Genomic DNA, 24,336 nt, shown 5'->3' with positions numbered 1-24,336 from the left:
GCACACCTTCAATCCCAGCACTTGGGAAGCATAAATTGGATCACTGAGTTCGAGGCCAGCGTGAGACTACAAAGTGAATTCTAGGTTAGCTTGGAGCCCTGCCTCAAAAAAATAAGAGAAAAACTCAGTTAGATTTGAAACATATAGTTAATCAAATTATTTATCCCCGGACAGAGTCATCCTTTTTATATATTACTTAAGTGTCCTACATATGATAGTCTCCTGAACTTAAATTCCTATGGCTAAGTAGTTCTGCTGACTCTAAGCCTCTCAGCTGCAGGTAGCATTTGCTGACTGTGCTACTGATATCAAATCCACATATGAAAGCCAAGAAGCCAGGCAGACTGTTCCTGATTGGCCAGCCAACGCTCTCAACTATATAGCTGTCATCCTCTTAAGGGGTCACAGAACCCAGGAAGCCTGGTGAGTACCTAGTCACAAGTGTAAACCCAAGCAAAAAACTTTTTGTTTTTGTTTTTTGAGGTAGGGTCTCACTGTAGTGCAGGCTGACCTGGAATTCACTATGGAGTCTCAGAATGGCCTCGAACTCGCAGCATTCCTCCTACCTCTGCCTCCCGTGTGCTGGGATTAAAAACGTGCGCCACCATGTCTGGCCCAAGCAGAAAACTTTTATCTGAACTATTTATCCAAGTCTATAGAAAAAGGTTTTGTCATTTGGCTATGTAACTATATTATAGTCATTCTCCTACCTGAGCCTCCTTGCTGGGATTATAGGAATTTTGTTAGGAACCCAGAATATAGAATGAGTTTTTTAAATTCACTCTTTAAATATTTGAGAGAGAGAGAGAATGGGCTTACCAGGGCCTCTAGCCACTGCATCACCTTGTATACGGCCATAGCCCACAGGTGTGTGGGTGAGGAATTGAGCCTGGGTCCTTTGGTTTTACCAGCAAGCACCTTAAGTGCTAAGCCATCTATCCAGCCCCAGAGTGAATATCTCTTGCAAATGATGTTTCCATTTCCATCCCCTAAAGTAACAAGAGGGCTGGGTAACGTGGACTTAGGAAACTGGAATTTTTGAGACATGGACTTGATAAGCATCCATCTTTAGTTTGTGTCACTGTGCTCTGCTTATATGCTTTTGTCTGTCTTTTGAGGCAGAGTCTGACTAACTCAGATTGACCTGGCACTCACTCTGTAGTCCAGGATCTTAACCTTAAACTTATAGTCATCCTCCTGCCTGAGCCTCTTTGCTGGTATTGCATGCATGAGCCACCATACCTAGCTGTATTTGTGTGCTTTTGTCAGCACGTCACTGATGCTGTTAACAAATACTAAAATTTATTGTGACTTTAATACATATTCCTTTAACAAAAGCAAAAAAGCAGGTACTCTGTAGGAAAGTGCTACTTAGATGGTCTGCTGCATTTTGAGTTGTATATAAATGTGTGTTCTGTGGGTAAGTGTATGAGGGGCTGCTTGCACATAGCTTCTTGTGTAAGAAAATGACTTGAACACCTGTTGCAAGTCTCCAGGAAAAGAATCCTCAACCTATCTGTGAAATGTGGATCATTCACACACAAGTGCTACCAGTGCTGACAAATGCATGACGTTTGCATTCAGACATGGTGGCACTTACTAGGAATCAGGCTGTGATGATTGGCGCAGGGGTACGGACCTCAGCTGAATCATGGGAGCTGAATGTATGTGTCTCACCTTTTTCTTGCATGTGGCAGGTTGTTGGTGTGCACATACATGAGACTGTTGCCTGAATCTGAGCCTGCTCTTCACAGTAGAATTTTAGAGAAGACTGACCCAGGCCTTGTTATAAGAGTGTGTGGGCCAAGTTCTGCCCCATACCTCTCTTCCACCTGCACAGGGTATATAGGTGAATTCCCTCCCTGAAGAATGGCTGATCCTCTACTAAAGGACATAAAACCAGCTGTTCTCACATAAATCTGTTTAATTTGCAATGTGGATGTGTGGGGAGTTTGAACATCTGATTCTGATGTAGCCAAAGCCCACAGGTGTCTCTCTTCAGAAACTTAGCGTGCAGTGTAAAGGAAAGCCATCTAAGTTCCTGAACCTGGAGGTGGGGGTGGCAGCTTTCTCTGATTGCTTCCTCTTTTTCTATTAATAATCATCTGTCTCTTGCATAGGAAAATGTTGGGGCTTTTTAAGAAGCATAATAAAATCCCTAGGTAAGTTGAAAATAACAAGCATGTCACCTGGTCAGCCTCTTGGGCTTTGATTTTTACTGTGGATGATTAGAATTTCATCATACTTCAGCTGCTGCATTTGGAAACTTTGGTTATACAGGCAAGCAGTCTAGTTTTTATTTTTATTTTTTAAGTATGTGAGAGAATTGTTGTGCCAAGGCATCTAGCCACTGTGATTGAACATGTGCCCCCTTGTGCACATATGTGACGTTGTACACTTGCGTCACTATGTGTCTGGACCTGGTGAGTTGAACATGAGTCCTTAGGCTTCTCCGACAAGCACCTTAATTGCTATAATTAATTATTTTTTTAATTAGGGCCTCACTCTAGCCTACGCTGACCTAGAATTCACTATGTAGTCTCAGGGTGGCCTCAAACTCACAGCAGTTCCACCTACCTCTGAGTTCTGGGATTAAAGGCGTGCACCACCACACCCAGTTTGAATCTTATTATTTATTTATTTTATTTGAGAGAGAAAGAGGCAAAGGGAGAGAATGGTGCTAGGGCCCATAGCCACTGTAAACAAACCCCAGATGCATGTGCTACCTTGTGCATCTATCCTATGTGGATACTGGAGAATCGAACCTGGGTCCTTTGACTTTGCAGGCAAATGCCTCAACTGCCAAACCATCACTTCAACCCCTGAATATTCACTTTTAAGATTTTATACTTTCTGTAACTTGCCTCCAAAGCTACTATCAAGGAATTCATTAATGAGCTTATTCTGAGCCTTGCCTATAATCTTTTCATTTTATTTTTTCTTATTTTTGAGCTAGTGCCTTGCTCTTGCCGGGGCTGACCTGGAATTCCTAATGTCTCAGGGTGGCTTCCAATTCATAGCAATCCCCCTATCTGCCTCCTCAGTGCTGGGATTAAAGGCTTGTACCTACATGCCTGGTTTACCTGTAAATCTTTGACTAAAGAGATTAAAGAGTTCAGTTAGGGACTGCTCACATTTTGCCTTTTACAGAAATGAGTTGCTGAATGAGTTTCTGGACAGTGCAAAAACATCCAGTAATCCTGCCCAGGCAATTGAGGTCGTCAAGCTGGCAAGTGCCTTCAGCTTGCCGATCTGTGAGGGCCTTGCCCAGAAAGTAATGGAGGACTTTACAGTTAATGCCGAACAAAAGTAAGTGGGACCTGATTCACCAAAAGTAAGGGTGTGGTGACTTAATGATTATTTCATTTGTTACACAGGTCAGGGAAGCCTGTATAGTGAGCTGTGAGGGCCTTTTCCTTGATCTCAGTGTAGTTGAGTGCAGCTTTAGGACCCCTTTTCTTGATTACAGAACGTAAACACACCAAACATTCCTGTCTTCAGTGGGCTGCAGTGTAATAATATCCAGTGTCTTTTCCTTACAGGGTGGCCCTGAGCAACCTAACTGCATTGACTAACAGTGATGGTGAAAGCAGCAGTGACAGTGACAGCAGTGAAGACAAATGAAAGTGAGATGCAGCCCTGTCATAGATATTTAATATGGGATATTTAACTGATCAGAAGGAATCAAGAAGATGAAACTCTGCTTATGTTACGTGTGTAGCTCAGTGATGTGGCCTAGCATGTGCAAGCCTATGGAGTCCATCCCCAGCATCACAAAAAATGCAGACTTTGGTTAATTTGTTGCTGTGCAATAGTTGATAACAATGCTAACCTTAACTCAAGCCCCAACTTACTACCATCTATTAAGGCATCACTCAAGGTCTACCATTTACGCACTGCTATTTTCATTTCTTCATGAACAGGTACATTGTGAAGTCCGTGACTCTTGGAGAACAAGTCCTACACACACATACACACACACCACTCCCCCGCAGTGTAGGCAGGCTTTTCCCACTGCCGCGCATCATAGTACTTTGTGCTCTCTGGCCTTTGTTAGCCTTACTGTTCCTTAGTAAGCTGATGCTTAGCCTCAGGAGTCTAAAGGAGGTTTTCATGGGCTGGAGAAATGGCTCAGTGGAGAAAGAGCTGCTTAAGCATGAAGGCCCAAGTTCAGCACCCATATAAAAGCTGGGTGTGGTGGTCACTGCCTATAAGTCAGAAAAGGGTGATTCCTGTGTCTTGCTGGCTAGCGTAGCTGAATCAGCGGGCTCTAGGTTCATTGTAAGACTGTTTCAAAACCTAAGGTGGAAAGTGACTGAAAACAGTTGGTGTCAACCTGTGGTCTAAACATGCACATGTATACATGCGTATTACATACACATATAGTTAACTGTTGGATCAATTTGGGGAATATTTAGATGTGAATAATTGTGTCAGGATTGATTAAACAGCTATTGGCAATTTTTGCTATACAAGTGGTAAAATGAAGACTAATGCAAATAAAGACATTCAAATAATGTAAATGTGTATGTCTCTGTTATATTGACATTGTGTATTTACAAGTGTACACGTACCCATTCTTGTTAGGCTCTCTTGCTGCTACAAATGAAATATGTATCTGGCTTTACGTGGGTGGCTAGGGAAAAGAACCCAGGCTGGCAGGCTTTGTAACAAGCATCTTTAACCACCATTCCATCGCCAATATCCAGTATCTTTTATTCATTTGGGGCTGGAGAGATGGCTTAGTGGTTAAGCGCTTGCCTGTGAAGCCTAAGGACCCCGGTTCGAGGCTCGCTTCCCCAGGTCCCACGTTAGCCAGATGCATAAGGGGGCGCACGCGTCTGGAGTTTGTTTGCAGAGGCTGGAAGCCCTGGCCCGCCCATTCTCTCTCTCCCCCTCTGTCTGTCTTTCTCTCTGTGTCTGTCGCTCTCAAATAAATAAAAATTTAAAAAAAAATCCAAAAAAAAGAGCTTTTTAAAATATATATATATATATATATATATATATATATATATATATATATATATATATATATATATTCATTTGTAGCTGGGCATGGTGGCACACACCTTTAATCACAGCACTCAGGAGGCAGAGGTAGGATCACTGAGAGTTTGAGGACACCCTATCTTGAAAAACCAAAATTATTACATATACATACATATATATAATTTACGTTATATATATAATAATTATATGATAATAATATAATTTGTTGGCCTGTAGATACTTATGGTACTTACTGGCAAAGCCAAAGGACTCAAGACCCACATAAGCCAGATGAACATGGTGGTGCATGCATCTGGAGTTCATTTGCAGTGGCTAGAGGCCCTGGTGTGCCCATTCTAACTCTCTCTGTCTCTAGTAAATAAATAAATAAATCAGAAAGAAAAAGTGGGCTGGAAGGATGGCTTAGTGATTAAGGCACTTGCCTGCAAAACCAAAGGATCCAGGTTCGAGTCTCCAAATTGCACGTAAGCCAGATACACATGATAGTGCATGCATCTGGAGTTTATTTGCAGTGGCTAGAGGCCCTGGCACACCCATTCTCTTTCTAATAAATTTAAAAATATATATATGTTTTTTAAAAGCTCAACAGTGTTGAAAGACCCCAGTGGCTCTATAATCAAACAGACCTGGCACTTAGAATCTAGTAAGTGCCAAATGAATTTTAGTGACTTAATGCCACATTCTTTGCAAAGGTTCCATTAATCTTAGAACCTTATAGCTTTAGCTGTTGTATTAACACTGTATCAAGCATTATGTTTACAATAAATATGATTTTGTCATTCATGTGCTTTTATTCCATAAAGAGTAGCCTTTCCTTAAAACTGCAGGAACTGAAACCAGAATGACTTTAAAGGAGACATACAACTTTACCAGAGAAAAGGGTGTACTGATTGATGTCAGTGGTAGGTATAAAGCACGTGTTAGGATGTATCTGAGGTCTAGGCAGTGAACAAGCCTCTAGCTTGACCTAGCCTATTAAACAGTGCTATCTAGAGCTGGGGAGATTCCTCAGTGGTTAGAGGTACCTGTTTGCAAAGCCTGTCAGACTGGGTTTGATCCCCCATGGCCATATAAAGCCAGATACACAAAATAGCACATTGTCTGGAATGCATTCGCAGCAACAAGAGGCCCTGGTACATCCATATTCACTCTCTTCAAATAAGTCAATAAAAATATGATTAAAAAAAAAAAAGAAGTGTTACCTAGGTAAGACTGCCCCAGCATGGACTTTTCCAAGGAAGGATTCTGCTTTTTCAAGGTACTGCTGGCAACAAAGCCCAAGAAAAATTTTCAGAGTGCAGCAACTAAAATGGCCATGAGTAAAGGTATAATTTGTTCCCAGGGAAAAAAATCTAAACTTTGCTTATTAGTGGAATAGATTTACGTAAAAAAGAGCCCTTTACTGGCTGCTTCATAGACCTTACTTACAAAAGCCATTAAACCAAACTGCAAAAATATGTCATATGGTAAGAGCTATGCTGGCTGTAATCTGCATTCTCCCTGCCTCTTACCAAAATGAAAGAAGCGTAGACCGGCAGTTTGTGATAATGGTGACAACTGGACCTGATAAAGATGAGGTATCTGACATTTAAGTCATTTTATTTTCCTTTTGTGTTAAAGCAAATGATCTGTTCTGCACTGAGTTCAAGCAACTTGCTTTAAAACTAGGTGGTACAATGCATTTGGGAGTTGGAGATTGCTTTTATCCAGAACCTGTTAAGAGAGCAGAGGATTAGTTAATACAAATAGTGTGCCTTTCAAAAAGGCTGCTTAAAATTATACTTGTTAACTACTGATTTTTGAATGCTAGGAAACGTTGATGCAAAGTTGAGTGTTTCATGTTAAATCAGGGAGCATGAGTTTTAAAAAGGTTGAACTCATAGTCACAATGAGCAGTAAGGTGGTCAAATTTGAAGCAGATGAGACCAAATGATTTGTCTGAGTATGACTTCAAGTCCAGTGTGGAAGTATTCTGACGGCACCTGCACTTGAAAGGGAATGCTGGAGTGGAGCACCCTTGTCCTAACTGGATTCTACTTCCTTGTAGGCTGAGAACACAGGTCAAGGCTCTCCACTGGCAGTTACTAAGGACATATGAGGAAACTAGGCATTCAGACAATCAAGGCCTGGCTAATGTTTTTCAATATTCTGGAGGAGGAATCTCAAAAAGATTCAAAACCCATCCAGCACTACCTGCTTCAGGTTGGCCTGACTTGCTTCCTCGGCCTCCTGAGTACTGGAATTACAAACATGAACTCACCATGCCAACTGCAAATGACAGACATTCAACGGATATTTTTCAGAGTTCCAAGAGACACTGGATTTTCTTTCAATCTAATATTTCCCTATAAAATAAATTATACTTTTTTTTTGGGGGGGGGAGGTAGAGTTTCACTCTAGTCCAAGCTGACTTGGAATTCACTATGTAGTCTCAGGGTGGCCTCGAACTCTCAGCAATCCTCCCACCTCTGCCTCCTAAAATGCTGGGATTAAATGTATGCACCACCATGCCTGGCTCAAATTACACTTTTGACATGGCAAATGAGTTCATATTTAGGTTTGTAAACCTATATATTTAGCAATTTTAGCCTATTCCAAACGGCAGTGTAGAATACCCCATTATCTGGATAAAAATTTCACAGCCCCTAATAATATGTGTCCACAGTGCCTCTACTTTTCAAAGACAGCAGTGCAATCAGAGAGCTGGCTTGAACTAATCTTTTCAGGAGAGAGTATGAGAAGAAATACACCAACCCAGGCCAAAGACGGACCAATATACCTCAAAATTAAAGGACAAGGTCAGTAGTATAGAGACCTGAATCTTTTGTAATTCAAGGGCTGCAGGTATAAACCTACAGAATATAAAACAGCACCCCTTCACACTTTTCTCCTCAGTTGAAAGTGCTTCCTTAATCTAACCATTACAACTACAACACATTATAATTTGGGGGGGGAAAAACTGGCAGTATTTTTTGTAGAGATGGTGGTCTTCTGGGAATTAAATCTATTTTATATGCCATGTCACCAATGTTTGGGAAGATAAACAGAATTCACTAGCTCTTAGAACAGTCCAGATGAAATACTCACACACTGAACCCTTCTTCAGATGCTCTGCACATTACCTCCACTCTACGGAAGATCCACAGCCAAGGTACAAGTAAATGACTCAAGTGGGAATGAGTGGTGGGCAATAATTGAACTACTCTGGGTAGATTTAACAGGGTTGTCTGGGTTCCAATCACAGAACTTTTTCCAGTGCGTGGCAATCAAGAAAGCTTAGGACACATAACTGATTCTTGGTGCCTCTCAGTCAATCAAATGGTCTATCCCCAACTGTCAACACAGTGGTATTTTGGCATGTACATCTTTTCTAGATCTTTATCAACTGCAGTCAACCCAAACCTTCAAAGCTGGCTTTGGATTGGCAACAAGCCCAGTTCACACCTGGTGTGGCCACAATTCCTAATCCTGATGTTTCTTCTCAAGGAAACTTTCTGTTCAAACAACAAACTGGAAATGGCACTTTCTGAAAAGGGATAAAGTATTTAGTTTTTATCATGTTGCTTTATTTAGTTTGCTCCAAGGGCAGAATCAACAGTAGAGATCACAAACATTATTTTGATTGGCTCACAAGCCTGATCAGTAAAACCTGAAAAACAGGAAATGTTACACTAGTTGCAAAGAGTAGTCGTGGAGTTCATTGACATGATAGCAAGGGTAAAGACAAATGCAACAGGTGTTAACACTGAACACAGGGCTTGTAACCTGCTCACTTCTAGACAATTCTGAGACCCTTGTTGCAAACCCTTAATATATCAATGCTGATTTCCTTTGATATGAAAAATGACATTATACAACTCTTCCTAGACCTTACTCTTGCTGCACTTGAGTGGTTCCTATTCCTACGGCGCTGGCGTATGCTGTCAGAATCTCCACTATCTGTTTGGTTTCTAGGGTCATTCGGGCTTCTTTCAGCCAGTCCTGTGCCACTCTTCTGGACTCCCCTTTCAGCTGATTGACAAACTTCGCTGCCAGCTCCAGGTCACCGTGCTCAATGCAATAGGAGGCATAGGACAGTAATTTAAATGTGTTTAGGTCCTCAGGATACAGCTCTGATGGTGGCTTCAGTTGCTGAGGCGGGAATAGAAGTAAGGACTGCAAATAGGAAAGGAAGTATTGGTACAGACTATTTCTGGTTTCATCAATCATTGCTACCCTCCGAGCTAGTTTTTGGACAGCATAGAATCGGGCTCTTAGGGTCTCTTCACTGTACACCCCTCGGGTTAAGGACTCTGGAGGAATAGCTGCCGTTAAAGCTTGGGCGAATTCATTATCAGAGCAGTTGACTCGGATGGCCTCCACTGCACTCCCCAGGGGAACAGTAGGTGCATCTGCAGATGAGGTCTTCATACTGTACTTCAGTGCCTCCACTGACAGCCACAGTTGGTGGGCTTTTCTGGCTTCTTCTTCAGCAACTGCATGACCTACAAAATTAAAGCAAAGGAAAATGCTTTTCTCTCCACTTGACTATATCTATCACAGAATAGACAGAAGTCCAATAAGCAAGTGTGCGAGGCCAGAACAAGCCTCCCCCACAACCTCACTATACCTTTACATATTCCTTCCTTACTGGCCCTACACAATTTGATGAGCGTACTCCGGCTGTGGAAAAACCCGAGTGGATACATAGCATAGTACAACTGAGTCTCAAAGTAGGCTAAAACTATTAAGCCACCAAAAATTTGCCACAAAAAAATGAAACAAATCAACTTATCCGACTAGATCTTCAACTGTCCTGAAAATTATGTTTGCTTTGCTATATGAACAAAAAAATTCTGTATGCCAGGCGTGGTGGTGGATGCCTTTAATCCTAGCACTTGGGAGGCAGAGGTAGGAAGATTGCCATGAGTTCAAGGCCACCTTGAGACTACATAGTGAATTCTAGGTCAACTTGGACTAGAGTGAAACTCTACCTCAATTTTTTTTTCTGTAAAATTTCAAAGAAACCCATATTACTCATGTCACTGTTATGTCACTGTTAGGATATACTACTTTCAATGTGGCACATAAAGGGCTCATAACTACTGTTCCCACAGCAAACCACCACCTCCAGATAACCCTACAGTGATCATAGAGGGAAGTGCGATGACATACTGGCCTTGAGCCGCCCCACCAGGGGAACTCATGTCATACATGTTATTTAGATATTTTTGTACCATCTTCATTTTCTAATTATCCCTCACAACCTTCTATGTTCAAACTTGTAAATCTGCGATGAACATTCCAAGAAATGAGTAAAAGTTTAGTAGAGTGACATTTCCATCTGCATGATCTGACATTAACACATGCCCCTTCTATTCTATGACACACACATGGTGGTCTGAGGACAACCTCAGGGTATCTGTCCTCTCTCTAACCTGTTTCAGATAGTGTTCCTTGTTATATTTATTGTCTGTTTTTGCAGTTTTGCTTCCTGTGCACCAACCTAGCTGGCCCCCAAGTTTCAGGTTCTCCTGGCTCTGTTTCCCACTGCCATAGGCAGACTGGAATCAAATATATATGCACCAGCTTTATGTGGGTGCTAGAGAGTATAATTCAGGCCAGCAAGCTTAAACAGACAGGCAAGTGCTTTTAATTCCTGAGCCATCTCCCCAGTCCCAGTGTCTCTTGTTCTTTTAACCAGAAATTATCCATAGAAGGGGCAGAGATAACAAATGATGCTTACTCTGAACAGCCTGCTCAATTCCTCTCAATCTGGAATAGGCAGTATTTATGTCTAGAGTAAAGTTGTCAACTTGCTCTTGACTGAGACGACGAAACTCTAATTCTTGTTCAGAGAGTTTCTCAGACAGTTCCTGAAATAAAACACAAATACTGTATAGAAAAATAGTGTTATCTTCATGCATACCACTCAACTGGATACTTGTCTTCCAGAAATTACTATTTCCAGCAAAGAGGGCCTTTAAAACCTTAAAACAGCAGCAGAGAAACTGCTTCAAAATTCTCTGACTCGCATTTTTTCACTCTCTACATATACTCTTAATAGATCCTTTATATTAGAGGAAATGGAGCCAAAGAGAAGGCTTTTAGAGCCAGTCTTTAAATTGCCATCTTTAAAATATAAGTTGCATCACAACACAAACATTATCTGCTCATAAACACAGGCAAACTGCTATTTAAGAAGAAATGGCTCTACACTGCCGAGGCTCTTGCTTTCCCACCAAGAAATAGATAAGTCCCTAGTGCTGAAGACTCCATATGCTTGGGCTGCAAGGTCACTGAGAAATCAAGCTGGAGCTGAAAGCCTCCTCTTTGTAGACCAGCTGACAGAAATCTGGAAAAAGCTATGCTGCATGCAAATCAATGGGAGAGACAGAAGTCATCAGTGGAGATAAACAACAGTGGATACTGCAAGCCTCAAGTTGAGCCAGCCAGGTCAAATGTGCCAATGGGGCAATAGTGGCATTTCTATTATGGGGGAAACTAATTGCTCTCTAACTGGACTGGAGACCTGCTCCACTGAAGGGAATACATGCCTGATACTGCAAGCCTATGATGGGAAGTCCTGAGTCCTAGGGGTGTAACGCCTGCTGGGGTCTGGCTAAATACATATATTATGCTCACCAAACTGCTCAATAAACAGTTCTCTTAATGTTCATACCCATATATTAATGCTACTCTCACTTTCAGTTATAGAAGCTTCTCTTTTCAGATGGTCGTGACCTCTGGGATGACTCATATGGCACCACAGTGCTGAGAAGTGACAGAAGAGTGCTCAGCACTGAAATATCTCTATCATACCTTCCAAGTCTCAGGGTCCATTGTGAAAAAGGGGGCAGAAAGAACGTAAGAGCCAAAGGAAGATTAGGACTCCTTACAATGCACTCTTCCAGACACAAAACGGCCTGGATATGACTGTGCAGCACCTGGTTCTACCTATACAAGACCATTATAATAGGAGGAAAAGATGATGACATCAAAATGAGAGATTGATTGAGGGGGGAGGGGATACGATGGAGAACGTAGCTGTGAAGGGGAAAGTGTGGAGGGGGGCATCATGGTTTATTGTCTATAATCATGGAACTTGTCAATAATAAAAAAAATGTGAAAAGAGAGAAGTGGCTCTAAAGATTTGCAAAAACCCCATTCCACCAATGCTAAGTAACATGGAAGTCTTTCCTTATTCTTTGTTATCTTCAGAGTACACTAGAAGGGAAGGAGAAAGGTTTGTCAGGAATATCAGTGGGGGAGGGCTGAGGGGAAGTGGACACTTTGTAAGTACTCCCACCTGCTCAAATTCATACTTCAGTTCCTGTTCCTGCACCTTAAGCACATCTCGTAAATGATCCGTGTGGGCTGCAGCCTGTCGACGAAGCTGGGTCCTCATTTCATTCTCCATGGCATCTCTGACTTCCTCTACCTATCAAACCAAGTGCAGTAACAATCACTTCTGAGTATGCCCATATGTACTTTTAAGATAAGGGAGATAGTAAGGTAATGGTAACAGAACTTTCACCCCCTAAGCTCCTGAAATTTTCAAGATATGTGCATATATTCCTTATTCTATTTTGTATATAAATTGGAAAACTGAATACTGGGAAGCAACATAAACAATGTCACATAGCTATGGCAAAATTCCTGTTTCAAATATGGGTCTCTCTGGTTTCAAACCTTATGCATATATAAAATAAATGCCACCATTACCTCAACTTCAGTCCACTGGGAAGTAGCTAATTCTATAACATAGAGGAAAAATCATCTATGTACTCAAACTTAGTAACCATCTATGTGACCTTGAGAAAATTTTCAAGTATCCATTTTCTCAGCAGTAATACCTACTCTGCAAAATCACTGAGAAAATCAGTAAATATCTGGCAGGTATTGAATACAAATTCTTTTAAACAAAACTGCAATGGCTAACTTTAACAAGTATTTAGAGTGAATGTGTTAAATCAAAAGAACAATATGAAAAGCCCCATCATACTTTGCCTAACAGTGAGCCATTCTCCTAATTCTCTGTAAGCCTTCCTCACTTTTGAATACAGTACAATATGTGGGGGTGAATGTGGTCAAAATACATGTATATAATGTACTATAGTGATTACCTTGAATGCAGAGGTCAATCTTTTCTCAAAAGCAGCATAATAAATCAGTGACCTTACTCAATTAGTGTGTAAATAGTTATGAAGTGTGAATTCTATGCCTGACAAGACTTACTACCTGCTTTGATACAGCAGTGCTCAGACACCAGAGATTGTCACGCTTATTGCCAAAAACAACTGTGAGCACAAGAACATCTGCTGAACTGCAATGAGGCAGAAACTAATCCAGAGGATCTGCTTTCAATTACAGGGGTAGGAAGGGCTTGCTGAAAAAGTGATATCTAAGTATAGAACTAAGGTTTGTTTAAAGAGAGAAGCCAGAAAGTACAAAGGTCCCAGGATAAAAACTGTAATCAAGCCAAAGAAAAATATCAAGGGGAATAAAGGAATACTGGCTATCAAAGGACAATTATGAGATTAAGAGCCTTTGTACTGGTTAAGAATTTAGAATTTTTTTTTTTTAAATATTTTTGCTGGGCATGGTGGTGCACAACTTTAAATTTTTTTCTTTGTTCATTTTTTATTTATTTATTTGAGAGTAACAGACACAGAGAGACAGATAGAGGGAGATAGAGAGAATGGGCGCGCCAGGGCTTCCAGCCTCTGCAAACGAACTCCAGACGCATGCGCCCCCTTGTGCATCTGGCTAACGTGGGACCTGGGGAACCGAGCCTCGAACCGGGGTCCATAGGCTTCATAGGCGAGCGCTTAACCGCTAAGCCATCTCTCCAGCCCAAGAATTTAGAATTTTAAGATGGTTGTAGTAGTACATGCCTTTAATTCCAGCACTCTGGAGGTATAGGTAGGAGGATCGCCTGAGTTTGAGGCCAGCCTGAGACTATATAGTGAATTCCAGGTCAGCCCAGGCAAAAAGAATACCCTACCTTGAAAAACAAAAAAAAAAAAAAAGATTTTGGAATTTTGAACCAACATGGTAGCTCGTGCTTGTAAACCAAGCATTCAGGAGGATAAATCAGGAGTACAACCTTAATTTCAAGCCAGCCTTGGGCACACAGCAAAACTCAATTAAAAAAAAAAAAAAAAAAAAAAGGAAAAGGAATACAAATGAATGGGAGTGGGAAAGAGAAAAGAAAGGAAAGGAAGGGGAAAGGGAGCACATAGTTGGAGACTCTCCTGGTTGCACAGCAAGGCCCTGTCTCAAAAGGAAAAACAAAAATATCTGCCCATAGAAGATAGGTATGAAAATGAAAGTTCGTTAAGGCGTTAACTTGGAATAAAGTGGTGGTAACAGAGAAAGAAAAGCAGCTTGGATTTACTATGGAGGAAGAACTGGTGGGATCCGTGAGTGGACTGGATGTGAGAATTAATAAGAAATAATCAGGGCTGGAGAAATGGATAGTTAAATGGTTAAGGTGTTTGTTTTATTGAAAAGCCTAATAACTGAGGTTCAATTCTCCAGGACCCATGTACCAGATACACAAAATGGCACATGCCTCTGGAGTTCAACTGCAGTGGCTAGAGGTTCTGGTGTGCTCATTCTCCCCCCACCCCCGCCAAATCAATTATTTTAAAAAATTATAAAAACATAAAAAGTAGTCAGGAATAACCAGACATGGCTCTGGCTTGAAAAACTAAGTATATCGTGATTTAGAAAAACAAGCTAAGTAGGAGGGAATGAGTCAAGAAATCTTCTTTGAACATATTGAACTTTTGACTATGGAAAACCTAGCTAGAGATAAGAAGTAGGTGTTAGGAACCTGAAGTCAAAGCAGAGATGAAAGCTTGATAATTCATCAAATACAGAATGCATTTAAAATCCAAAGGCAATGGGCTGGAGAGATGGCTTAGCGTTTAAGTGCTTGCCTGTGAAACCTATGGATCTCGGTATGAGGCTCGATTCCTCAGTACCCACATAAGCCTTAGATACACAAGGTGGCACATGTTTCTGGAGTTCATTTGCTGTGGCTGGAGGCACTGATGCACCCACTCTCTCTCTCTGCCTCTTTCTGTCGCTCTCAAAAAACAAACAAAAAAAAAAAAAACCAAAGCCAAGGCAGGGTGTGGTGGCACATGCCTTTAATCCCAGCACTAGGGAGACAGTTAGGAGGATTGCCATGAGTTCAAGGCCACCCTGACACTACATACTGAATTCCAGGTCAGCCTGGGCATTGGTTTTCAAAAAACCAAAAATTATATTATACTATATATTTACATTTTTTTTTTCATTCCAAAGCCAAAGGATTAGAAAGGAGTGCTTGGAGACAGTTCAGGTAAAGAAAAGGTTGCAGAACAAATGTCAAGATATACCAGTACGAGAGAAAGAGAGAGGAAGAAAGGAGAGAGGGGGAGAGAGAGAGGAGGTCAAGGAGTAGCCAGCAAAGTGGGAGTCAGACCAGGAGAATTTGTGGTCTGATGGCCTAGAAAGAGCTCTGAAAGCGGACAAGTGGTTATGTTCCTCAGCAAGTCTTTAGACACCATATTCAGTAAATGATGCTCACCACAAAATGGCAAATCAAGGGACTTCATCCCCTTTTAACTACCCAACACCTAATGATACCTCAGGAAAAGAATATTTTCTGAATTAAACAGGTTCATTCAGCACTACTTTAGAGGGCAGAGGCTCCAGCTAGAGGATCCCAAGTATGCACCACTGATTACTCTCTTACACTTCTACATGGACAACCCTTTCTCACAAGCTCTGAAACAGAGAACAAGGACACCCTAAAATTCCCTCTGAAGTTGCCTCACATATCACAATCAGTGACTGCCACAATGATCTCCAGAGGTAAGCTACATGGACTTTAAATGTCAGGCGATGATTTTCCTTTCCTCTACCTTTCTGTCCTGTTCAGCCTGTATTTCACCTCTGTGGTGTTCTAATGCTTTTGCCACTGCAGAGTCAAATGCCCGCTGTTCTTCCAGCTTCTGTTTTTCCAAAGCTAATGCGATGTGCTGCTTCTCTGTGGCTTTCTGTTGTGCTAGCTCTCTGTTCAGTTGATCAATGCGACGATGTGCATGTGCAATCAGAGAGTTCAGATCATCAGCAGAGAGCTTGTCAGCTAAACAGACCACATCAAACTGTTAGTAACATCACTGAAAATATACACCACTACAGTTATTAAAGAAAAGCAACAGGCAGTTTTCATGAAATTTAAGTTCTCCAGTTAAATCAGAAATTAAAGTTAGGGGCCAGTAACTAAGGTTTTGTCAAGTCAAGGCAAATATATAGGTGGGACAATAGACTGTTCCTTTCCAGGGACCTAAATTACTCCTACAAGTTAGCTAATTTATTGTAATTTTGCCTCTAAAAGTCAGTAGATACAATCACTTTTATGATTCCTTTTATGCATAACTGTAATTATCCTGAACAAGTTTCTGCTAAAACTCAAATTCCTTTCTTAAATATATACTACCTAGGATAGTAATCTATAACCAAAGTCCATCAGGATCATGTCAAATATTTAGAAAACATTTTTACCCAAAGACACTCATTTAAGTTTACACTCAAGAAGTAGATTTTTTTCCTTTTTTATTTTTTAAAAGATTTATTTAAAAAATTTGTGTGTGTGTGTGTGTGTGTGTACACGCACGAGCATGGATATACCAGGTTATCTTCCTGCTACAAATGAATAACGATCTGGCTTTACATGCATGGTGGAGAATTGAACACAGGTCAGCTGGCTTTGCAAGCCCAGTGCCTTTAACTACTAAACCTTATCTCCAGCCACTTTCTTTTTTGGGAGAGGAGAGGGAAGGGGGAGTGTAAAACATTTATTTCACACTCTTCAAGTGTTGAAATATATATCACAGTTTAAAAATGGCTCCAACAAAAAATACATACTATGGGCCAACACAAAATACATAACAGTGGTAATTTTATATGGCAAATGTTTCAGTTCAATAAATAGGTCAAGAAGCAAAAAAGAAAGCAAGCATCAAAAGACTCACTAAACAAAGTCCATATGTAGAACTTGTTTGGATATTAACTTGAATAAAACAACTGTTGAAATTCTATGAAGCCGGGTGTGGTGGCGCACGCCTTTAATCCCAGCACTCGGGAGGCAGAGGTAGGAGGATCGCCATGAGTTCAAGGCCACCCTGAGACTACAGAGTTAATTCCAGGTCAGCCTGGACCAGAGTGAGACCCTACCTCGAAAAACAAAACAAAGCAAAACAAAACAAAAAAAATCTATGAGTGAGGTATGGTGGCACACACTTTTAATCCCAGCAGCACTCAGAAGGCTGAGGCAGGAGGATCATTACGTGTTCACAGCCAGCCTGGTGCTACAGAATGAATTCCACGTCAGCCTGGGCAGAGTGCCTCAAAACAAACAAACAAAACCACACAAAAGGAGCTGGAGAGATGGCTTGGCGGTTAAGGCTCATGCCTGTGCAGCCTAAGGACCCAGGTTTGATTATCTATGTCTCACGTAAGCCATATGCACATGGTTGAGCATGTATCTGGAGTTCATTTGCAGTGGCTAGAGGCCCTGGAAGGCACGCGTGCATGCGCATACACACACACACACACTCTCTCTCTCTCTCCCCCCCATACCTCCCTATGTGTAATACATAAATAAAATCTTTAAAAAACACACACACACACAAAAGAGCTGGAAAGATGGCTTGGAGGCTAAGGTGCTTGCCTAAGGACCCATATTCAATTATCCAGATGCCAGATGTATAAGGTGGCATCTGGAGTTCATTTACAGTGGCTAGAGGACTTGGTGCACCCCTTCTCACCCTCCCTCCCTCCCTCTTTCTTTAAAATGAAAACAGCAAAGGGCTGGAGAGATGGCTTAGTGGTTAAGTGCTTGCCTGTGAAGCCTAAGGACCCCGGTTCAAGGCTCAATTCCCCAGAAGCCATGTTAGCCAGACTCACAAGGGGGCGCACGTGTCTGGAGTTCGCTTGCAGTGGTTGGAGGCCCTGGCGCAACCATTCTCCTGTCTCTCTGCCTCTTTCTCACTCTGTTTCTCTCAAATAAATAAATAAATAAATAAAAATAAATTAAATTCTAACCCAATTAGGAATATCTGACCACAGTATTTGATTATTGAGTTTTATGTATAATAATGGTATAGTAATCACATTAAAAAAAACATACTAAAGGTATTTACAGAATAAATAAAAGAATATTCAGGGTCTGTTTAGATATGAAGTTATATATAGAGGAGACAAAACTGACCATGGGTTGATAACTGCTAAGTTGAGTAGTGGGTCCATGAGCTTACTGTAGTTTCCCCTCCTACTTTTTAATGTTTTAATTTCTCTAAAATAACAAGTGAAATTAAAAAAAAAACCTATTACATGCACACATACAACACATGACTGTATGTATACACATAAACACCTCTGACATCTACAGGTTTCCAGTCACATATCACATTTGCCCTGAGCATATAGATGCCAAAAATATCCAATTCAGAATTATTACATACACAATTCTGCTTGCTATTAGACAGCTTAGCATACAAATCATAGGCACAGGAGAAAGAGGCAAAACAAATACATGTGCTCACTCACCTAAGTCAGAAATACCTAAAAAGAAAGAGAAGAATAGTTTGAAAAAAAGAATGTGCTAATTTGTTAGATTGTTAAATAGAAGCATCTGAAAAGAAAAAAGAAGGAACAAGAAATTTACCAAGAAAAGAATTTTTAACATTGAAAAGCAAATAAACAAGTTTATTTTGGCCTGGTGTGGTGGCCCACGCCTTTAATCCCAGCACTCGAAAGGCAGAGGTAGGAGGATCATCATGAGTTCGAGGCTACCCTGAGATTACATAGTGAATTCCAGGTTGGCCTAGACTAGAGTGAAACCCTACCTCAAAAAACAAACCAAACAAAAAGAAGTTTATTTTGGGCTAGAGAGATGGTTAAGGAGCTTTCCTTCAAAGCCTAACCATCTGGGTTTGATTCCCTAGTACCCACGTAAAGCCTGATGCACAGAGTAGCACATGCAACTGGAGTTCATATGTAGTGGCCAGAGACTGTGGTATGCTATTCTCTGTGTCTCTTCTCTAGAGAGAGAATAAAGTTTCTTGGGTTTTTTTTTTTTTTAAGGTTATTTCCTAAAATTTAACAAGATTCTAAACCATAGCTGAATGTAGTGGTACATGCCTTCAATGCCAGTACTCAGGAGACTGAAGTAACAGAATTTCCCTGAGTTTGAGGCCAGCCTAGGCTTGAGGGCCTGTTTCAAAAAGCCAAAATAAAGAGGCCACCCTGAGACTACACAGTGAAATACAGGTCTGACTGAGCAAGAGTGAGCACATATCTTGGCAAGGGAAAAAACATACAGGGCAGGAGAGATGGCTCAGTGGTTAAGGCACTTGCCTGCAAAGGCTAAGGACCTGAGTTCAATTCCCCAATACTCATATAAGGCCATAAGCACAAAATACTGCATACATCTGGAATTTATTTGCAGTGGCTCTGTCCCTCCCTACCTCCTTTCCTCCCTCTCTCTGCTTACAAATGAAAACAATTAACAAAATAAAACAAAAACACAGAGGGCTAGAGAGATGGCTTAGTGGTTAAGGCACTTGCCTGCGAAGCCTAAGGATATAAGTTTGATTCCTTAGTCCTCATATAAGCCAAATGACAAGGTAGTGCACCTGTCTGGAGTTTGTTTGCAATGGCTGGAGGCCCTGGCACCCATTCTCTCTCTCTCTCAAATAAATGAATATTAAAAAAAAAAAAAAAAAAAAAAAAAGGACTGGAGAGATGTCTTAGCAGTTATGGTACTTGCCTGCAAAGACTGAAGTCCCAGGTTCGATTCCCCAGTACCCACATAAGGCAGATGCACATAGTGGTGCATGTGTCTAGAATTCATTTGCAGTGGCTAAAGGCCCTGGCATGCCCATTCTCTAATTGCCTGTTTCTCTCTCTCTCATAAATAAATAAATAATAAAACTATATACTTACATATAGTTTTCATTATTATTCATATTCTTATTTCATATACATATACATATATATATATATATATATATATATATATATATATATATATAGAGAGAGAGAGAGAGAGAGAGAGAGAGAGAGAGAGAGAGGTGTGTATAAAATGTAGCACTTTAAAAGACAAAGAGAAACATCAATATTAAAAGTAGTTTGGGCCGGGCGTGGTGGCGCACGCCTTTAATCCCAGCACTCGGGAGGCAGAGGTAGGAGGATCGCCATGAGTTCAAGGCCACCCTGAGACTACAGAGTTAATTCCAGGTCAGCCTGGACCAGAGTGAGACCCTACCTCGAAAAACCAAAAAAAAAAAAAAGTAGTTTGGGGGGCTGGAGAGATGGCTTAGCGGTTAAGCGTTTGCCTGTGAAGCCTAAGGACCCCGGTTCGAGGCTCGGTTCCCCAGGTCCCACGTTAGCCAGATGCACATCTGGAGTTCGTTTGCAGAGGCTGGAAGCCCTGGCGCGCCCATTCTCTCTCTCTTCCTCTATCTGTCTTTCTCTCTGTGTCTGTCGCTCTCAAATAAATAAATAAATAAAATTATAAAAAAAAAAAAAAAAAGTAGTTTGGGGCCAGGCATGGTGGCTCATGTCTTTAATCATAGGACTTGGGAGGCAGAGGTAGGAGGATTGCCATGAGTTCAAGGCCACTCTGAGACTACATAGTGAGTTCCAGGTCAGCTTGGGCTAGAGTTAAGAGCCTACCTCAGAAAAATAAAATAAAATTGAAGAAAAAGAAAAAGTAGTTTTAGGAGCTGGAGAGATGGCTTAGTGGTTAACATGCTTGACTGCAAAGCCAAAGGACTCAGGTTTGATTCCCCAGTACCCATGTAAAGCTGGATGCACAAGGTAGTTCATGTGTCTGGAGTTCATTCACAGTAGCTAGAGACCCTCGCACGCCCATTCTCTCTATCTGCCACTTTCTCTTCTCTTTTTCGCAAATAAGTATGTTTTTAAATTATTAAAAAGAAAAAGTAGTTTTGGAGCTGGGTATGGTGGCACATGCCTTTAATCTGAGCACTTGGGAGGCAGAGGTAGGAGGATGGCCTTGAGTTCAAGGGTACCCCTGAGACTATTCCAGATCAGTCTGGGCTAGTCCAAGACCCTACCTTGAAAAACCAAAGGAAAAAAATAGTTGTTTGGGGGCTGGAGAAATGGCTTGCTTAGTGGTTAAGGCACTTGCCTGTAAAGCCTACAGAACCAGGTTCAATATCCCAGTACCCACTTAAGCCAGATGCACAAGGAGACATATGTGTCTGGAGCTCATTGGCAGCGGCAGGAGACCTTGGTGCACCCATTCTCTCTATCTGCCTCTTTCTCTCTTTCCAAGAAATAATTAACTTTATGTTTCTTTCTTTCTGGTTTTTTGAGGTAGGGTTTCGCTGTAGCTCAGGCTGACCTGGAATTCACTATGTAGTCTTAGGGTGGCTTCAAACTCATGGCAAGCCTCCTACCTCTGCCTCCTGAGTGCTGGGATTAAAGGCTTGCACCACCACGCCAGGGTTGGGATTTTTTTTTTTTTTTTTTTTTTTTTTGAGGTAGGGTCTCACTCTAGCCCAGACTGACCTGAAATAAACTATGTAGTCTCAGGCTGGCTTAAAAAATCAAGGCATTCCTCCTACTTCTGCTTTGGGAGTCCTGGGATTAAAGGCATGAGCTACCATGCCTGGCTCTAAATAAAATATTTTTTTAAATACCTTTTAAAAAGTAGTTTTGGGGGCTGGAAAGATGGCTCAGCAGTTAAGGCACTTGCCTGGACAGCCTAAGGACACAGGTTTGATTCCCAAGTACACACATAAAGCCAGATGCACAAGGTGCAGTTCAGGCCAAGGCATGCCCCTTCTCTATCTCTTTCTCTCTCAAATACTTTGTCTTTATTAAGTAGCTTTGGTTATAAGGAATTTGTCTCTAGCTCACCAAAGCAATCAACAGCAAAGCAATCAACACTTTTTCCTTTTTGGTATTCATATGTGTGTGTGCTTGAGTGTGGGCACAAGCATGCCAAAGCAGAAGTATGAGAAAGAGAGAGGACAACTTTGTGTCCTTCATTGTTTGAAGCAGTGTCTCTACTTGTTTACTGTCCCATCCACCAGGCTATAGAAGACTCTCCTGTCCCCCCTCCTTCTTCGCCTAGGAACACTATGATTACAGGTGCTCATGCTACAGTACCTGGCTTTACATGGATTCTGGGGATCTTGACTCAGACTCACACAGTTGCATGGCGAGTGCTTTATCCGCTGAGCTATTTCTTCAGCTCCCCAACTTAGCTTTTTCATAGAAATTAGAATTTTATTCATTTCTCTCAATTGAATTATAGAGCATTTTGCTATCACAGTACTGAATTCTCAGTAGTAGGCCTCAAGTAACTTTTTCAAATTAAGAACTATGACTGAGGCCAGGTGTGGTGGGGTGCATGCCTTTAATCCCAGCACTCGGGAGGCAGAGGTACAAGGATCGCTGTGAGTTCGAAGCCACCTTGAGACTACATAGTGAATTTCAGGCCAGGCTGAGCTAGAGTGAGACCTTACCTCAAAAAAACAAACAAAAAAATAAAATAAAATAAAAAAGGGAAGGGGCTGTAGAGATGACTTAGTGGTTAAGGCATTTGCCTATGAAGCCAAAGGGCCTAGGTTGTTCATAGGACCCACGTAAGCCAGATGCACAAGGGCCACATGCATCTCGAGTTTGTTTGCAGTGGCTAGAAGTCCTGGCATGCCCATTCTCTCTCTGTCTGTCTTTTTTCTCTCTGCTTATAAATAAGTAAATTTGGGCTGGAGAGATGGTTTAGTGGTTAAGCACTTGCCTGTGAAGCCTAAGGACCCCTGGTTGAAGTTCAATTCCTCAGGACTCACACAAGCCAGATGCACAAGGTGGCACATGCATCTGGAGTTCGTTTTCAGTGGCTGGAGGCCCTGCTGCATCCATTCTCTCTCTCTCTCTATGTGCCTCTTTCTCTATCGCTCTCAAACAAATAAATAAAAATTTAAAACACTTTAAAAATAATTTTAAAAAAACTTTAAAAGGGGGGGGGCTGGAGAGAGAGATGGCTTAGCAGTTAAGATGCTTGCCTGCTAAGTCTAACAACCTAGGTTTGATTCACCAGGACCCATGTAAGCCAGATGCAGAAGGTGGTGCATGTGGAGTTCATTTGTAGTGGCTGGAGACCCTGGTGTGCCCATATTATCCCCCCACCTTCTCCTTCCATCTTTGTCTCTCATAAAAATAAATATTTCTTAAAAAATAAAAAAAAACTTTTCAAAGAAGCCAGGTGTGCTAGCATGCTTCCATAATCCCACCTCTCACTCTCCAGAAGTTCAAGCAGATGGATAAGAGATAGGAGGACACTATTTCAAAATTTGGTTGTCCTCTGCCCCCTGCATCCCTAAAAGGCTAATTCCATAGTATTTGAAAAGTCACAGTGTAAAGCATCATTTAAATCTCAACAGTGGGAAGGCTGAGGTATGAGGATTATCATGAGTTCAAGGCCAGCAGAACTACCCAGTGTGTTCCAGGGCAGCCTGGATAAAGTGAGATCCTGCCTCAAAAATTAAAAAAAAAAAAAAAAAAGTTACTATGACTCTGGATTTGAGGGTAAAGAAAAAAAAAATGACTATAAGCACTACCAGCAGGCAGGTCCAATCTTTTAACGTCACAGTATGATATTGTCATCTAAAGGTACACACTCAAGAATGAATTATACAATCAAGGTAAACGCCCCCCCCCCCAAAAAAAAAGCTCATAATGTTTCAAGTCAGTTTATGCTATGACTTTCTTTTTAATATTTGAGAGATCTGAAACCTATTCATAGGAACACAAAGCATATTTAGTTGTTTCCAGTTTCCCTTTCCTTTCTTTGCGGGGTGGGGTGGGGTGGTGGTGCTGGTTATTAAACCCAGAGCCTTGCGCATGTGCTCTACCACTGCGCTGTAACACAGACCAGTCCTCTCACCCTCTGTCCTCTGTGCAATGCTGAGGATCAAAGTGTTATTGTCACATAGCACCCTAGCTATAAGCTATGCTTAAAGCAATTCATTACAAGTACCTGAGTTATTTTATTTGTTTTGTTTTGAAGCAGAGTTGCTATTGAGTCCAGGCTAACCTGGAACTTACTTTGTAACCTAGGCTGGCCTCAAACACACAGTGACCCTTTCTACCTTAGCATCCCTAGTGCTAGGATTACAGGCATGTACCACCATGCCCAGCTCTATGAACTTTTAAAGTACCAAAAGTTCTATTTATGTATACATATACATAAATATATGCCATATATGTATAGTACAGTTAAGATTATAACTTCAGAGCTGGAGAGATGGC

General features: G+C 41.3%; 2 protein-coding genes and 1 non-coding gene across 14 annotated transcripts in view; 2 read left to right on the top strand and 1 right to left on the bottom strand.

The window, feature by feature from the left end:
• Ptcd3 (pentatricopeptide repeat domain 3) overlaps nucleotides 1–4,523 on the top strand; it is a 39,595-nt gene extending 35,072 nt beyond the window's left edge. For both annotated transcript variants that reach the window (XM_045153253.1, XM_004660567.3), the window contains exons 21-24: nucleotides 275–423; nucleotides 2,121–2,162; nucleotides 3,151–3,309; nucleotides 3,543–4,523. In XM_045153253.1, coding sequence (XP_045009188.1) covers nucleotides 275–423; nucleotides 2,121–2,162; nucleotides 3,151–3,309; nucleotides 3,543–3,624 — 432 coding nt within the window. In that variant the 3' untranslated portion in view covers nucleotides 3,625–4,523. The remainder of the gene's footprint in view (nucleotides 1–274; nucleotides 424–2,120; nucleotides 2,163–3,150; nucleotides 3,310–3,542) is intronic.
• Nucleotides 1,608–1,744, top strand: LOC123461981. Its single transcript, XR_006638022.1, has one exon. It is a non-coding gene; the product is annotated as a small nucleolar RNA SNORD94 (small nucleolar RNA).
• A 4,031-nt stretch (nucleotides 4,524–8,554) lies between the features above and the next one.
• Nucleotides 8,555–24,336, bottom strand: part of Immt (inner membrane mitochondrial protein) — a 51,131-nt gene continuing 35,349 nt past the window's right edge. For 7 of the 11 annotated variants that reach the window (XM_012949220.2, XM_045152287.1, XM_012949221.2 and 4 more), the window contains 5 exons: nucleotides 18,598–18,612; nucleotides 15,909–16,132; nucleotides 12,299–12,430; nucleotides 10,736–10,865; nucleotides 8,555–9,494 (listed from right to left, as the gene is read on the bottom strand). In XM_012949220.2, coding sequence (XP_012804674.1) covers nucleotides 8,881–9,494; nucleotides 10,736–10,865; nucleotides 12,299–12,430; nucleotides 15,909–16,132; nucleotides 18,598–18,612 — 1,115 coding nt within the window. In that variant the 3' untranslated portion in view covers nucleotides 8,555–8,880. The remainder of the gene's footprint in view (nucleotides 9,495–10,735; nucleotides 10,866–12,298; nucleotides 12,431–15,908; nucleotides 16,133–18,597; nucleotides 18,613–24,336) is intronic. The other 4 variants (XM_045152286.1, XM_004660519.3, XM_045152284.1 and 1 more) reach the window with 1 other exon arrangement.

This window comes from Jaculus jaculus, chromosome 6 (assembly GCF_020740685.1).
Source record: "Jaculus jaculus isolate mJacJac1 chromosome 6, mJacJac1.mat.Y.cur, whole genome shotgun sequence".
In the NCBI taxonomy this organism is placed as follows: Eukaryota; Metazoa; Chordata; class Mammalia; order Rodentia; family Dipodidae; genus Jaculus; species Jaculus jaculus.
This window is presented reverse-complemented; position numbering and strand designations above follow the sequence as displayed.